This window comes from Rhinatrema bivittatum, chromosome 8, assembly GCF_901001135.1.
Source record: "Rhinatrema bivittatum chromosome 8, aRhiBiv1.1, whole genome shotgun sequence".
NCBI lineage: Eukaryota > Metazoa > Chordata > Amphibia > Gymnophiona > Rhinatrematidae > Rhinatrema > Rhinatrema bivittatum.
This window is the reverse complement of record NC_042622.1, coordinates 258,281,411-258,298,704: the sequence shown is the minus strand read 5'-3', so window position 1 is coordinate 258,298,704 and position 17,294 is coordinate 258,281,411. Positions and strand designations below refer to the sequence as shown.

General features: G+C 46.3%; 1 protein-coding gene across 6 annotated transcripts in view; it reads right to left on the bottom strand.

The window, feature by feature from the left end:
- MARK2 (microtubule affinity regulating kinase 2) overlaps positions 1-17,294 on the bottom strand; it is a 462,018-nt gene that overhangs the window by 223,339 nt on the left and 221,385 nt on the right. For all 6 annotated transcript variants that reach the window (XM_029614697.1, XM_029614694.1, XM_029614695.1 and 3 more), the window contains exons 4-6: positions 15,075-15,123; positions 14,489-14,554; positions 14,033-14,103 (exon numbers count right to left, since the gene is read on the bottom strand). In XM_029614697.1, coding sequence (XP_029470557.1) covers positions 14,033-14,103; positions 14,489-14,554; positions 15,075-15,123 — 186 coding nt within the window. The remainder of the gene's footprint in view (positions 1-14,032; positions 14,104-14,488; positions 14,555-15,074; positions 15,124-17,294) is intronic.

The following is a 17,294-nucleotide window of genomic DNA, read 5'->3' as shown; positions in this document are numbered from 1 at the left end:
TCTATATGAATTGTAAGGATATCTTCTCTTTTGTGAGTAGAAATATTTTTTGTAATGTTCTTGCCTGAAACTTTATTTTTGTTTCTTGGTGAGAAGTGAGAGACTGCAGAGCCATATTCTGGATTTTTATTGCCTCTTTCACCAAATAAATTGTCAAATGCACAAGACGTATCCGCTAGTTTTTCATGAACATCTCTGAAACCTGATGCCCTTAGCCATGCTAGTCTTCTTGCTGCAATAGCTATAGCAGTATCAAAGGAGTCATAAATGGACTGAGATATGCTTTGCATATTCTTTCATATCTGCCATGATTTTATTGAAAGGATTGTTCTTCATGTGGAACTTTGATCACTCATGAAGTTCAAGACACTGGATCATATTAATGATTCCTTTCCTGGAGGTGAATTTGAGTAGGTCTTTTCCTCATTGCAGATTCAATGGAGTCATGAGGTAGTTGTACTTTCTCATATACTGGGAATTTCTGTATCCTACATTTTACATCACTGTTTTTTTTTTTGGGGGGGGGGGGGGTTTGCTATCTGTAGTTTGGTGAAAGGTGTTTTTCAAATTTTTGTTTGGATTTTCATTAGTGTGTCATGGATTGGTAGCGCTCTGATTTGCTTCGGTGGTAGGATGAATCTTAGGACTCCTTGTAAGTTGCTAATTTCTTCTAAGCTGAATGGTATTGTTTCTGACATTTTCTGTAGGAAATTTAGGCATGTGTCCTCTGGTAGAGTTAAACTTCTGTGTTGTTCAGGTTTCATGTCAGATGGTGGATCTATTAACATGGAGTCACAGGAACTGTGAGTTGTCTGATATGGTCTGTATAAAAGAAGATGTTTGTTTCATTCTTATCTTGTTTTCTTTTTTCGCAAAATGAGAAGCCTGTAGGTGCTTTTTCAATCCAATATTGGCTATGTGAAAGACTTCTGTTCAGCAGGCATTTGCTTCATTTACGAAATCTGCCCATAATTTTTATATAAATGCATGACATTCCTGTATTGGCAGTAGTGGTAGGATGCTTGGACGTAGAAGTTTTGTCAATTCCGTCTGAAGCTCTAAAATCAGAGGTAAAGATGTGCCACTTGCTTAGTCGATGTGCTTCATTTTCTTTGTACATTTATCCCCATCTTAACTTGCTCTGAGGCTGAGCTCAGCGCTAAAGAGTTTTCTCGCAGCATGTAAAAATGTTGGTGTTGTCTTTTTGGTGCTAGTGAATGTTGGTGCCATCGTTTTGGCACTGATGATTCTGCACAATGTTTGTTTGGCATAGGTGACTCTCGGCCCCAATTGTGTTCTGGCACTGGAAACTCAGGTATGAGCTTTTGACGCTGATGGCTTGTCGCTGTGCCACAACAGCACTGAATATTTCCAGCTCTGTTTTGGTGCTGAAGTTTCTTAACTTTGTTTTGGCATCCGTGACTATCGGTGCCTATGCTGATTTTCTCAACTTGTCAATTCTGACAACTTTTTTCTGACCTCTCTGATTAGATGATCATGGTTGCTCATATTTCACATGGAGTTAATTGTAAACAAGTGCCCTCAGGGACATTTGACCACAGATCACTATATTAGGAGTCTGGTCAGAGGCATTTAAAGCAAAGTGAATGTAAATCCAATATGGACATGTGTCCATTTTTTTTTTTTTTTTACATTTCTTAAAAGGTCTTTTGCCGTTCTGTTCAGAAGATTATTTTTTTAACAACACACTGAAGATTGATGTAGTGATGCTGAGAGACACTTTTTTCCATGATTGTTCGCTGTATGAACAAAAATAGGCAGGTCCAATCGTGCATGGGAAGATCCACATATGCTCTGGGCTTTGAGAAAAAAACAAGCTGTCATGGCACTGTAAGATGTCGTAACCCTTCATCTTGTATGGCTGTTTGGTGTACTCAGGGCTTAATTTGTGCCTGAACAAAAAGCCGTTCCAGCACTTGTTTGAGGATTCTGGTGTGGAAGCATCACTAGATCAGAAGTGGCTCGCTTCTGGTCCCACCCTCCCAAGGCACAAAGCAGAGCAAGGGTGTGTGTCAAACAGGAAGATCTCAGCACCAGTGAAGCAGTCTAAGCCAGGAAGGGTTAAACAGCAGCCAGAAGTTCAGCGACAGGGAGGTAAGGTTCTTGCGGCATGATATAGCGCACTGCCCAAGAGGAGTCTGTGAGGAGGCCTTTCAGCAGCAGCACACGACAGGCCCTAGCGGGAACAAGGATCAGCCTCTGGTCGGGCACAGTATGGCACCATTGTAATGCTGCTCCAACCAAGAAGCTGCAGAAGCACTTTCAGTGGCAACACTGTGGCAGGGCTAGGAAGAAGCGAGGATCAGCATCTGTGCAGCTCAGCAAGTGGAGGACCGAAGACAAGGATGGAGTCAGATTGTGCCTCTACCACCATGTCAGATAAGGCAATGTGAGCATGAGGCTGTTTAAGTTTTGAGCACTGCTGCCTCAATCTACCGTAGCAGTCTTTAGTTTGCCTACGAGTGTAAGGAGGCTGGGTGGGGGGAGGAGTGAGTATGAGGTGTCTGGGGCTTGGGAAGAGGGAAATAAGCATGTGTAAGGTGGCGAGGTTTGTGGGGGGAATGACTGGAGGCTAGATCTTCTTGGGGGGGGGGGGATTAATGTGAGAAGACTGGGGATGGGCTGGATGACAGTTTTGTAGATTGGTAATGGGCTGGAGGTGAAAGTGAGAGGACTGAGGTAGGCTTGCAGAAAAGGGACGAGGGTGAAGGGCCTGGAGGCCAGGGCTTTGCATGAAGGGTATGAATATGAGGGAGCCAGGGTTGGTCTTGGGAGTAGGGGAGATGAGTGTGAGGGCTGGGGCTGGTCTTGGAGAATAGGGATGAGTGAAGGGGAGGCTGGAGGCCAGAGTTGGGTTCGGAGATAGGGGACTAATGTGAGGGGGCTGGGCTTGGAGAAGAGGGATGAGTGTGAGGGGGCTGGGCATTAGTTTAAAGGAGTGAGGGGGCATGGACCAAGCTTAGAGGGAGGTTGCAGAGGTGATGAATATAAGAGGGATGGGGGGCTTGGGAGGGGGATAATTGTTTGGGATGGGGGAAGTATAGGTGATGAAACTTATCTCCCTGCCCCCAGCAGTCTCTCAACCCTGGTGCTCTCCACTATGGGGGAAGGAGGACATAGAGAGAGAGAGAGACTCCTACAAACATGTTGAGAGATTCAGGAAACCTGCCTGGCATGACAATCTGTACATGTGTTTATTTATTTATTTATTAGTTTTTATATGCCGGTGTTCATGAGGACATGTCACATCGGTTTACATTTGTTAGCAAATATTCATTTAAAAACATTTGCATTTCAAAAGTTAAAGAAAAAGATATAAATACATAATTTTATAATAAAATAAAACAATAAAATATTAGAATAGTTAAAGCATTAAAAATTAAAAGTTTAAATATTCAAAAGGTTAAGGACAGCAATAAGATAAATAAATATTAAATACTAAAAGGGTATAAAATCTATTAAAATTCTTGAAAGGCCTGTTGGAATAGCCAAGTTTTTACACCCTTTCTGAATACTTTAATATGTGTTGCCAAAGTAATACAAAGTGATTACAATAAAAGTAATATTTGTGAAATATAACAATATAAAAAAATGGAGAAATTACTTACCTGATAATTTCGTTTTCCTTAGTGTAGACAGATGGACTCAGGACCAATGGGTATAGTGTGCTCCTGATAGCAGTTGGAGACTGAGTCAGATTTCAATCTGACCTCAGCCCTAGTACATATACCCCTGCAGGAAGTGCACCTCTTCAGTATTCTCTTCGAAAAGCAATTGTGGATAAATGTGTGACTGAATAACTTGGTTAACGTGATTAACTTGAACTGGTTGATGTGGTTATAGCTGGAGACTGCCAATGCACTCAACCAAGAAACACAGACACCTGGTAGGTATGGGTGTCTTAATTAGCGGGAAGCTTGTCTTACCTGTGTTTGTCTTGCTCTCGGGGATTGTCACCCGAGGATTCTATGAATAACGGCAGCCGTGGAAGGGATGCTGAGTCCATCTGTCTACACTAAGGAAAATGAAATTATCAGGTAAGTAATTTCTCCATTTCCTAGTGTGTAGCAGATGGACTCAGGACCAATGGGATGTACAAAAGCTACTCCCGAACTGTGTGGGAGGCTGCCCGTGGCCCACTTATGACTGCGCTTGCGAATGCTGTGTCCTCCAGAGCCTGAACATCCAGGCGGTAGAACGAACCTAGAGAAGGTGTGGATGGAGGACCATGTCGCCACCCGACAGATCTCGGCGGGTGACAGCATCTTGGTTTCCGCCCAGGGCACTGTCTGGGCTCTAGTGAAATGGGCCTTGAGGTGGAGGCTTGCCTGCCTCTACGTAGGCCATCTTGATAACTTCTTTGATCCAGTGGGCTATGGTTGCCCGTGAGGCTGCTTCCCCTAGTTTATTCCCGCTGTGAAGGAAGAATAAATAGGTGGTCTTTCTTTCGTACGGATTCCGACCTTTCCAGGTATTGGACTAGAAGTCTGCCGATGTTAAGATGGCGAAGGCGGCGAGATTCTTCCGAGTCCTTATGCTCGTCAGGCGATGGCAGTGAGATGGTTTGGTTTAGATGGAAGTGGGAAACCACTTTTGGGAGGAAGGAGGGAACCGTGCTTAGTTGTATGGACCCCAGTGGGAACCTGAGGAATGGTTGTCGACAGGAAAGTGCTTGAAGCTTGGAGATGCGACGGGCCGAACAGACTGCCACTAGAAATGCAGTCGTCAATGTTAGTAGTAGGAGGGACAGACCGCGGGTGGGTCTGAAGGAGGCACCTGCTAGGAAGTCTAGTACTAGATTGAGATTCCATAAAGGTACCGGCCACTTCAGGGGTGGTCGGATCTGTTTGACCCCTTTCAGGAAACGGGAGACGTCCGGTTGAGAGGCTAGGCTGCCGCCCTCCACCTTGGCTCTGTAGCAAGCCAACGTGGCCACCTACACCTTGATGGCATTGAGAGACAACCCCTTCTGTAAGCCGTTCTGCAGGAATTCCAGGATCGTGGGCATTTTGACTGTCTGCGGGAGGATGTCGCAGTCTTCACACCAGGCTTCGAAAATTCTCCATATTCGTATGTAGGTTAGAATGTGGAAAACTTGCCTACTCGGAGCAGAGTGTCAATCACCGCCCCCAAGTATCCGCTCTTCTTCAGGCGTATCCTCTCAATGGCCAGACCCGTAAGAGAGAATCGATTTGGGTCTTCGTGGAGGATCAGGCCTTGTTGGAGCAGAACCTGGTGTGGAGGTAGAGGGCTCCCTGTCAGTAGTCTTCGCATGTATGTGTACCACGGCCTTCTTGGCCAGTCTAGGGCCACTAGAAGTACTGGTACCCTATGGTGTTCTATCTTGTGGATGATCCCGCCCAGTAGCGGCCACCGAGGGAAGACGTATATAGCAGGATTTCCTGTGGCCAGGCCTGGACAAGGACATCGATCCCTTGGGATTGTGGTTCCCGTCTGCGGCTGAAGAATTTGGGAACTTGGGCGTTGGACCGGGTTGCCAGGAGGTCCATGGCTGGTGTTCCCCAGTGGTTTACTATCAACTGGAAGGCTGTGGCCGACAGCTTCCATTCCCCTGGGTCTAGACTTTCTCTGCTGAGATAATCCGCAGTGACATTGTCTTTTCCCGCGATGTGGGTGGCTGAGATCTCTTGTAGGTTTGATTCCGCCCATGACATTAGGGGGTCTATTTCCAGAGACACCTGTTGGCTTCTGGTTCCTCCCTGGCAGTTGATGTAGGCAATGGTTGTGTCATTGTCCGACATGACTGACCGATTTGCCCTGGAGTCTGTGACTGAAATGTAGGCAGGCTAGCCTGACTGCCCATGCTTTCAGTCGGTTGATGTTCCATCCTGACTTTTTCTTGTCCCATTGCCCCTGGGCGGTCAGTTCCAGGCAGTAGGCTCCCCACCCTTGTAGGCTTGCGTCCGTGGTGAGCAGGATCCAGGTCTGTGGGGATAGCCATACTCCCTTGCTCAGATAGTCTTCTTGTAGCCACCATTGTAGCTGAGTTCGAACTTCCTCCAGGAGCTGGAGGTGAACGGAGTAGTTCTGGGACATTAGATTCCATCGTGACAGTAGGGAACGCTGTAGGGGTCGCATGTGAGCTCTTGCCTATGGAACCACTTCCAAAGTGGATGTCATGAGACCGAGGACTTGGAGGTAGTCCCACACCTTGGGGCAAAGACTGTTTAACAGGTTTCGCAATTGGTTCATCAGTTTTGTTCTCCTTGGAGGAGTCAGAATGACCTTGTCTTGGCTGGTGTCTAACCGGACTCCCAGGTATTCCAGAGATTGGGAGGGCTGCAGACAGCTCTTGTTTGTGTTGGCCATCCACCTGAGGTTCTCCAGTAGAGTTTTGACTCTGGTGGCCGCCTGATGACTTTCCTCTGGGGATTTTGCCCTGATCAGCCAATGGGTGTACGAGGATTCCTTCCTTCCTCGGTGTCGCCGCCACTACAACCATGATGTTGGTGAACATTCAGGGTGCTGTGGCTAGCCCAAAGGGTAGTGCCCGGAACTGGTAGTGGTGGTCCAGGATCGCGAAGCGTAAAAAAAACGCTGATGCTCGGGATGGACCGGGATGTGCAAGTAGGCTTCTGACAGATCCAGGGATGTGAGAAATTCACCCGGCAGTATCGCACTTATGACGGAGTGTAGGGTTTCCATGCGGAAGCAAGGTACCCTCAAGGTGGCGGTTGACGGACTTGAGGTCCAGGATGGGCCAGAACGTACCCTCTTTCTTGGGAACGATAAAATAGATGGAATAGTGCTCAGTAATTTGTTGATGCGTGGCCACCGGCATTATGGCTTTTAAGTCGTGCAATTTGGTCAGTGTGGTTTTCACTGCCGTCCTCTTGGAAGGGTCGTGGCAGGGAGATTTCACAAATTTGTCCGGAGGAATATTGTGGAAGTCCAGATAATATCCCTCTCGAATGATGGTTACGACCCATTTGTCTGAAGTTATCTCGACCCATCTTTGGAAGAATAGGGCATGTTGGCCCCTATGGTTTCTTCCTGTGGATGGGTCGGCTGATCTTCACTGCGGGGTGCGGCTAGGGCCTGGACCTGCGCCAGTTCCCCTTTTGCTGTGTTTGTTCCGAAAGGACTGGCCCCTGCCTACGGGTCGAGATGCTTGATATGTACTTTTGTACGGTTTAAGCACTGTGATCCCCTGCCCTTAGGTATTCCGGGGGAGGGGCACTGGCTTCTCTTGTTCTTGTCCTCCGGTAGCCGTGGTACTGGGGATTCACCCCATTTGTCGGCTAACTTCTCCAGTTTGCTTGCGAACAGGAGGGTTCCCTTAAAAGGCACTCTCGTGAGTCTCGTCTTGGATGTCGCATCAGCTGACCAGCTTCGGAGCCAGAGTTGCCTTCTGGCTGCCACAACGGACGAAACGCCTCTGGCTGCGGTGCGCACCAGGTCAGAGGTCGAATCCGTGAGGAATGATACTGCTGATTCTAGTGCCTCAATGGGTGTGATGGCATTCCTGGTCTTTGATAAGCAGGCGCGGGTCACCATGGCACAGAAGGCCGCGATCTGTAGTGACATAGCTGATACGTCGAATGACTGTTTGAGGATGGATTCCAGACGTCTGTCCTGGGCATCCTTGAGTGCTGCTCCTCCCTCGATTGGGATGGTAGTGTGCTTTGAGACCGCGCAGACCATGGCATCCACTTTGGGGAATGCCAGGAGTTCTTTGGCAGCGGGGTCCAGGGGGTATAGGGCTGCCAGGGTCCATCCCCCCTTGAACGTGGCCTCTGGAGCCTGCCATTCCAGGTCAATCAGCTGTTGAATGGCTTGCAGCAAAGGGAAATGGTAGGAGGCCTGATGGAGTCCCTTGAGGAGGGGGTTCGGTTCCCCTGTGGCACTCTTGCCCGGGATAGCGGGCTCTTTCAAGCTGTGAGCCACGAGGTCTGCTAGTTCGTCTTTGGCGAAGAACCGCCTCATGGTTCGGTAAGGTTCCATTCCTGGAGGGATTTCCCCTTCCTCCAGGGAGTCTTTATTTATTTATTTAAGTTCTTTTAATATACCGATGCTCAAGACAAGTCTTATCGAACCGGTTTACAGTGAACAAGGGGAGAACCAATTAACACAGCAGGCGTGGAAAAGTTACAATAAAACAGGGAATGAATAACTTGGTCATTAGAAAAAAGGGATAGATTAAACAGTAAAAAACAATGAGTAGAGAGCTGTTGATTAAATAATAAAGCATGTACATTCATTTAGTGGTTCAGGTATCAAAAGTTAATTGAATGATCAGTTACTGGCATAATAAGATAATTGTATGAACAGATTTAGGCTGAACAGTTCCATAGTTAGAGGGACTGAGGGTGAGACTGGGAGGGTCAGGTGGGAGGGAAGGGGGGGGGGGGACGGACAAGGAAGGTAGGTACTAGGGAGAGGGGAGATAGATGGTGCTAGATGAAGAAGGTATCTTCAGCGGTATGCTTGAGTGAATAGCCAGGTTTTCAGTTTTTTTCCAAAGGAGAACTGGCATTTTTCCTGGCGTAGATCAGGGGGGAGTGAGTTCCAGTGATGCGGTCCGGCCGTGGAAAGAGCTCGTTTTTTTATTGAGTTGTGTAGAGGATTTGCTATGGGGCACCTGGAGGCAGTCTCTGTAAGCGGATCTGATTGGCATGATGAAGCGTGGAGATCGAGAGGAATGGTAAGTTGTAGTGATTGCTAATGTATGGTTTTGTGAATGATGGTCAGTGTCTTGAAGAGTATTCTATAGTGGATGGGTAGCCAGTGTAGAGATTTTAAAATCGGAGTGATGTGGTCTCTGCGATGGGTTTTTGTGAGGATCCTGGTTGCCGCGTTTTGCAGCACCTGTAGAGGTTTAGTGGAGGAGGCAGGGAGACCGAGTAGTAGCGCGTTGCAGTAATCTATCTTTGAGAACAATATGGCTTGAAGGACTGCGTGGTAATCCTGAAAGTGTAGGAGAGGTCTAGTCTGTTTTAGGACCTGTAGCTTGAAGAAGCCTTCTTTAGTGGTGGCGTTAATGAATTTTTTGAAGTTCATTCTAGAGTCCAGGGTGGTCCCTAGGTCTCTCACCTGGTTTGGTTTGTTAGTGGTATATTGGCGGTGCTGGTGTCATGGTTATTATCGTTGGGGGTAAGACCAGGAGTTTATCCTCGTCCGAGGTGTCCATGTCCCCAATGTTGGGGCTTTGAGGTGGGAGGGGCACTTCTCTGGGTTTAGAGGGTCCCGGGATGTTAGGGTCCTCTGGGGGAGGCTGTGGTTGTGTCATCAGGGGCGCCGGTTGCATGTGGACAAAGGTATGTAGGCCTTTGAAAAATTCTAACCATGAGAAAGATGCTGGGTCTAAATTGAGAGGTGCTGTGTTCCCGGGAAGCCCCATTTGAGGGAGGCTCCCGCTGGGGGTAGCCAGATCTGGTGTACTGTCTGTGGATCCGGATTCCAGTGCCGGCTGAAGAGGACCTTGGCCTGGTTCACCCAGAGCCTCCTCGCACTGTAGACACAGGGCTGTGGCCTCTTTGTGCTGCGCAGCTCTAATGTAGCATGCTGGGCAGAAGCCCTGAGCCTTGAGCTTCTTGTCCGGTGGTGCCATGCTTTGTGCGCGTAGGATTGCAGAAACTCCGGTTTGTGCATTCAAGCGTACGCTGGGAGCCTGAGTTATGTGCTCCAGGTGCGATGAAGTTGTGCGTGTAGTTTGGATGCGGGCTCCCATAAGATGCGCGCGCCACTGTGCACACGGGGTTTACTTATGCGCCTGGCACAGTTGAGGGTGTGGCTGTGCGTCCAGCGCCCTTGTGTGCATCGCTGTGCGCATGGCACTTATGCGCGCACCGGTGTGCGCACAAGTGATTTTGTGCACACGGATCGAATCAGCAGATTGGGCAGCGATCAAGTGAAAATGGCGACGGCGACCACGCAAGCAATATGGCGACCACCTCGGAGGGTCTCCACGTGGGAGGACCCTCATATCGGACCGGGGTCTAGCCCGGATAGGGCTGATCAACCCGGTAGCACTGACTCCGGCTGGTGATCTGTGCGGCTATTCGAGCCTCAGAGACCGGACACTTTTAAGAAGTTTTCTACCTTACCTTGTCTCTGTGTTTCCTGGTCTCGTTCCGGGCAGTCTCCGGCTGCGGGGGGAGAAGGAAATGTACCTTCACCGCCGTGCTTGAAATTGCACCCGCTGCCTCTCAGCTGCACCCGTTGCCAGGAGCTAAGTCCACGCCGGGAACCGGCTGTCGGACCGATGCCTACCTCTGAGGGATCATGGAAATCACCTCAGGAATTCTCAAATGGGAGAGGGACCCATAGGTATCACCGCAGGAGAGCGGGGCTCATCTGTAGAGGTAAGATTTCTTCTTTGTTTTAGATTTCTTTGGTTAGAATACTCTAACGCCGTGCAAGCGTGGATAGAGTCCCGAACTGCTATGGAGACGGAGAAATACTGAAGAGCAGAGCTTCTGCAGGGGTACTCAAAACTGCTATAGAATCAAACGGGACATGATAGCGTTCACTCTCATTTAACAACTAACATTGATTAAAACTATGTTACCGAACATTATGGCACCTGTGTAAACTGATAGAGGTTAATAGCATTTCTTTTGTGCCTTACTGTAAACCGTTGTGACGGTACCCACCTTAACGACGGTATAGAAAAAGTTTTAAATAAATAAATAAACAAACAAACAAACATGTACTAGGACTGACGTCCGATTGAAATCTGACTCCGTCTCCAACTGCTATCAGGAGCACACTATACCCATTGGTCCTTTGTCCATCTGCTACACGCTAGGAAATTACAGGTTAAAGAAAAGTAATCAAGAACCATTCCCAGGTTTTGGTGCTGGTCCTTATATCTAATCAGATCAAGTTTATGGCCTATTGGCAGGATATAGCATATTTTGTTGCTATAACTGCTGTTTTTTCTCCTGTCTTAGTAGTAGAGGATGGATGCACTTTTGGACTAAAGATGGCATTTTGTTAGGTTATTTTTGCCTATGTGTTTTTTTATAATTTATGCTTATTGCATTGGGTCTGCTTTGAGTAAGGAAGGTAATATAATGTTATATTGTTGCAGGAGTTTCTTGCTCATTCTGTCAGCTTTGAAAGATGTGTGTCTAATATCTTGGTATTTTGCTCAGTACAAGAGGAAATGTATTTTTTTTCACTGGTATTGCATTGCAGGCAGATTCTGGCTTTGTGGGATTTCCAGTTCAGCTTCTGACTGCATATTTCTAATTAATGATCACATTCTGTATTTGGTAGGGTCTATCTGTGTTTTGCATGTGCGATCAAGATTACGTAATCTGCTGGTATGTTTATGTGTAGAGATTTGTAGCAGTCCAGTTTGTTTTCCAAACTACACTTCCCATTAGAAGGGTGTATCATCTTCTAGGGCATTGGTTCTCTCCTATTCAAAAAGGTGCTTTGAATGTTAAGCCAAAACACACACAATTTAATGCAGGCCCCATTATTTTCAGTAGGCCCTATTTACTAATAAAGGACATTTTGGTGCGTTAACACAATTCATCTTTTTGAATAGGAGCCTATATTGCAATTATAATTCTATAACTATATTGTAACTAATTTAGTTTACTCATGACTTTCTGCAGACCAGTCTCACACCTAACACGCATTATAATAAGCCTAAAACCATATGGGATCCGAGTGCCGTTTTTGCAGGGTTTTCTAGTCAGCACCACAGCACTGCATGCAAATATAATATAATTTACTGCATGTAAATATAATATAATTATACGACAAGACACACAAGACGTATTGTCGTAAATGACCCATACAACATCCTTTCCAAAGACGTACTTCCGTCACTGTTTCAGGTTTAATCTCCTAGTAAGAATTTAATAAAGTGTAAAGTTACAATGTTAAATAAAAGTTAATTACAATGTTAAATAAGACCTATTTACAATGTTAAATAAGACTATATTGATGTTATAATGTAAAACAGGAAGCCCCTTCTTCTCGAATACAGTTACAATGTAAACAGATGTGATATTCCAAATTGAACACCGGTATACAAAAACTAATAAAAATAACACATGTATATTATATTTATTATTTATCTCAGAAGACTGCACTTTGAATGTTCATTTTCATGTAAAATCTGTTATAAATGCATACATTTTTAATTGTGTATGAGGAAAACTAGGGGATGGGGGTACAAGGTTTTAGGGTTCACATGGGGTATCTAACACCCTTGTACCAGCCCTACATGCAGCAGCCTGGCTCTAGTGACAAAGAAACGGAGCTACTGCTGGCATACCTAATATGCAGATATACCTCCATTCAAGCTCAGGTCATATCCAGCCTTGGCCTCATCTCTCACAGGACACATATGGCTTCACCGCTGCCCAACTACGGTTCCAATTCCTTTTTATCTACAAATTAAGCCCTGATTGTGCTTGTCCACAGAGAACACTGCAGAGACAACCCCCATTTCCTATGCCACCCCTAAAAAAAACAAAAACCTAGAGGTTCCACACAAACTAATGAAGCCTACTTTCAAAAATGTGTATACACCCCTATGTGGATCTTGGAAAAAATATCTTTGTCCAACTCCTCTTCACTCCTATGACATCTATTGAAAATCTGGTATGGGTTGGATAAAAAAAAAAAAAAAACAAATGGAACGTGAGTGAGGGCAGTAGTGGACAGTGGTATGTTTCCCTTCATAGAAACATAGAAATGACGGCAGAAGACGAGCAAACGGCCCATCCAGTCTGCCCAGCAAGCTTCACACATTTTTTCCATACTTATCTGTTTCTCTTAGCTCTTTGGTTCTATTTCCCTTCACCCCCACCATTAATGTAGAGAGCAGTGATGGAGCTGCATCCAAGTGAAATATCAAGCTTGATTAGTTAGGGGTAGTAGGGGAAGTAACCGCCGCAATAAGCAAGCTACACCCATGCTTATTTGTTTTACCCAGACTATGTTATTCAGCCCTTATTGGTTGTTTTTCTTCTCCCGTGCCGTTGAAGCAGGGAGCTATGCTGGATATGCGTGTAGTATCAGTTTTTCTTCTCCCCTGCCGTTGAAGCAGAGAGCTATGCTGGATATGCGTGAAGTATCAGTTTTTCTTCTCCCCTGCCGTTGAAGCAGAGAGCTATGCTGGATATGCATGAAGTATCAGTTTTTCTTCTCCCCTGCCGTTGAAGCAGAGAGCTATGCTGGATATGGGTTGAACGTGAAGTATCAGGCTTATTTGGTTTGGGGTTCAGGCACAGCGCCAATCCTCTCCTCTCACCCCCACCTCTAAGTTTGCAGGGTTGGCACAATTAGGAGATCACCGGTGGCAGGGACACAGATGCCTGATGCTCCTCCCACTCAAAAGTGCCATAGGGTTGGAGATGGACAGCATGGACTCCCATTGCTCCTCCTGGGGCCTTTGCTATCTGACACGAGGCATGCATGGCTGCTTGACTGAGGTCCGCACACATGCACCTGTACATAGATATGGACCCTCTAAAACACCCCCTATCACTCTAGTGAAATGTGCCTAAAAAGTTACAGGAAACATATCTGTGCACTCATATTTGTGGAATATGTATATCGCCCCCCCCCCCCAAAAAAAAAAAACCCTACCTCTTATGATCCTTGTAAATTCCCTGATATGGCCTGAAAGTTTGGTGTGGGTCAAATGAAAAACTAAAAAGCTGATAAAGTGGGGTAATTGTATGCATGTATTTGTGTAATATGTGAAATCCTGCCACCGCCCCCCCCCCCAAAAAAAAAAACAAACCCTAGTCATGATCTTTGTGTATCCTCTAACATGTGGTATAAACGCTGTGTGGATTAGATGCAGGAATGATGCACAACAAAAATATCAGGACATTGCAAATGTGAAGTATGTGAATACAGAAAAAATGTATACCCCCACCCCCCACAAAAAAAAAATTGGTGTCAGAAGGACATTAAATAGGAAAAATTATTAGTGGGGGAACAGACACACACATACTGACATCATAACTGCATAAGTCTCCTTCCCTTCAGAAAGAAGGCTAAAAAGAAAACTAACCTGCCGAAACTTTGCCCGGGCTTCTTTCTCTTTCATTCTTCCATGTGCAACTAAGTAGTCAAAAACTTCACCTTGGAGAAAGAGAGAAGATGGGACCAGAATTTGAGAGAGATGACGACAGGAGCAGAGCAAGATAGGTGGGGAGAACAGGAAGAATTTGTTACAGAAATAAACAGATCAAAGCAAGCTCTGGGGGAGCTTCCTGTACATCAAGAGACCTGTACTCAGGAAAAGGGTCTTGCCCTCAGATATCAGGGCCAGCTGCAGCTCTTACGACGCAGTTGCCTTCCTGACTGAGGAAGCCAGTGCTGGCCCTAGTTGGTAGTAACATATGGCTTTACCAAAAGTGAGCTGAAGGATAAACAAGAGTATTGGAAAGCAGATATTTGCTGTGGACAGAAGCATGGTCACTTCTCCCTCCACAGAACAGAGAGAAAATGAGGGGAGAAGACTCACCTCCACTGGCGTATTCCATGACTAAGTACAACGTTTTCTCAGTCTCTATAACTTCAAATAATTTAACTGCAAGACACAGATGGGAAATGCATAAGGATCAGCAAAACTATCCAAAGTCACAGGCAGGAAAGTTTTAAAAACTTCTTAATGATTCAAGGTCACACAAAGTCAGTGACAGAGCCTGGGATGAGAAAGGCGACAGAGTGATAAAGTTAACTGATTTATTATTTAAATTGTTACCGTTTTTGTAAGCTCTTTAGATCCTCTGACTGGACAGGCATCTCATAAATGTGATAAAGTGACTCGCTTGATATTAGTCATTGCTAGAGGAGGGACTTGAACTCACATCCCATCAGCAGTCCTGATTGAAAGTGTTACTGTAAAGCCAGCTAACAGATACATAAATGAATTCAGCAGCAAACATTTACTAACCTACCTATCTCAGGTACTGGGCAGGAGGAAGGGAAGAGGGAGAAACATTTCATGCACTGTACCACAGGGATATAATGTCAGAAAGGGATAATTAAAGTTCCCTTGGCAGAACTGAGCTGCTGCTATGATCCTAACATTGGGGAAATTTACTCACCTATGTTGGGGTGATTTAAAACCTTCATTATTCGTACTTCACGGAACAACTGGAAATAAAAAACAAAAAAAAACAACTCACTCAGCCTGATAGGGGAGTAGATGCAGGTAAACTGAGCAGCACATCCAGTCTTGTCAAACCATGCTGTGTAGGCCATGATCAAATCAGCAGAGAATTCCCAAAACTCATGTACTGGAAACAGCTGATTCATGAAGCTCAGGGCTGGTGAGCTCTGCTCACAATTAAGAGACTGACATGAAGTCCTGAGGGAACCAAACTGAGCTATATCCCTTCCCTTACCCTACATCCCTTCCCTTCCCGTCCCCACTTTCCCACACTAGGCCTTTACCAAACACACAGGCCGATGCAGTAAAGTGCGCTCAGGCTGAGCGCACTGTTAGCTCCCGTTTGGCCGCAAGGAAAACACGCAGCCAACCCCCCCCAAACTAATAGCGCCCGCAACATGCAAATGCATGATGATGGGCCTATTAGTCATTCCCGAGCGATACAGAAAGTAAAATGTGCAGCTAAGCCGCACATTTTACTTTCAGAAATTAACGCCTGCCAAAGGCAGGAGTTCATTTTGGCTGGCACCAGGAAAGTGTACAGAAAAGCAGAAAAAACTGCTTTTCTGTACACCCTCTAACTTAATATCATAGCGATATTAAGTCTGAGGTCCCCCCCCCCCCCCCCCCAAAAAAATTAAAAATCTGCCCGCAGGTTGGAAGACGGACGCTCAGTTTAGCTGGTGTCTGTTTTCCGAACCCGTGGCTGTCAGCGGGTTCGAGAACAGACGCTGGTAAAATTGAGCGTCTGCTGTCAAACCCGCTGACAGCCGCCGCTTCTGTCAAAAAGGAGGCGCTAGGGACGCGCTAGTGTCCCTAGCGCCTCCTTTTACCGTGGACCCTCATTTGCATATGGGCAGATACTGAATCACACGCCCAGGACACTGGCCTGTGCGCGTGTCGGGAGAACGGGCGCTCGCTGGCTCTCCCGCGACTTTTACTGTATTGGCCCAACAGAAACAGAAAATATGGGCAGATTATTTATTTATTTTATTTTGTTTTATATACCGGCAACCGTTTGCACATCGTGCCGGTTTACAGATAACTTACAACCAAGGATATATAGGCAAAGCCTTTACATGGAATAATGACCCCTTAGTCCACCCAGTCTGTGCTTCCTATTGTGCTGTCGCAAGTCTTAATCCACCTGTGGTCATCTGAGGTCCCTCCCTCCTGCTCCTGTCACTAAGATCCCTCTGTATGCCTGAATTTGGACACAACGTCTGCTTCTATTGTCTCTGCTAGGAGTCTCAAGTTACCCACAAAGCAGCAACTGTCTCCCCCAGTAAACAGACTTTGCACCTTTCATAGTTTGTTCCTGAGTGCTTTACAGGAAGACATACATGACACCTGTCATGAGTTCCACATGAGAGTAAATTGTGACAAAGCAAGGCAATGAGAGAGAATACACAGTGACAGATTAAGAAACGGGGTGGTACAGATAGAGAATTTGCCCAGGGATCAAGCCCATAAAGGGAACCCATACATGGTTGAATTACGGGTAAGAATAATGGATGTGTATGTGTTTGGGAGGGAGGCATGGCTGTGTGGCACAAAACACCCCTTAATCCGTCTCTTACTTGTCAGCGGGTTCAAGAACCGACGCCGGTAAAATTGAGCGTCTGCTGTCAAGCCTACTGACAGCCGCTTCTGTCAAAAAGGAAGCGCTAGGGACGCGCTAGTGTTCCTAGCGCCTCCTTTTACCACAGGCTCTCATTTGCATACGGGCCAATACTGAATCTTGCCCCCAGGACACTGGCCTGTGTGTGCGTCGGGAGAGTGGGCGCACAGGCCAAAGCACATTCACAAACAGTTTCTGGACTCAGAGAGAGAACATTACCCTTTTACAGAAACAGGAAAACTGTGAAAAGTAGCAGTAAAGCAGCAGGCCTGATGACATGAAAGGGAGAGTGTGTGTACTGGAGGTGAGATCCTGACAACATAAGCCAGGGCTGAACAGCCAGCACCTTGCTCACAGCTCTGAATGTGCCCTGCACCTCATTTCCTATTTTCTCTTGTGTACACACAGATAGGGCACAACCATGAAGGAGCAAGGTGTCACAGCTGTTCCACCACCACCACTTCTTTCCATCTGGTTCTCATTAATAAGCCATGAAGCAAAACCACTTCCCCCATTCCCATATCTACCTCTCAT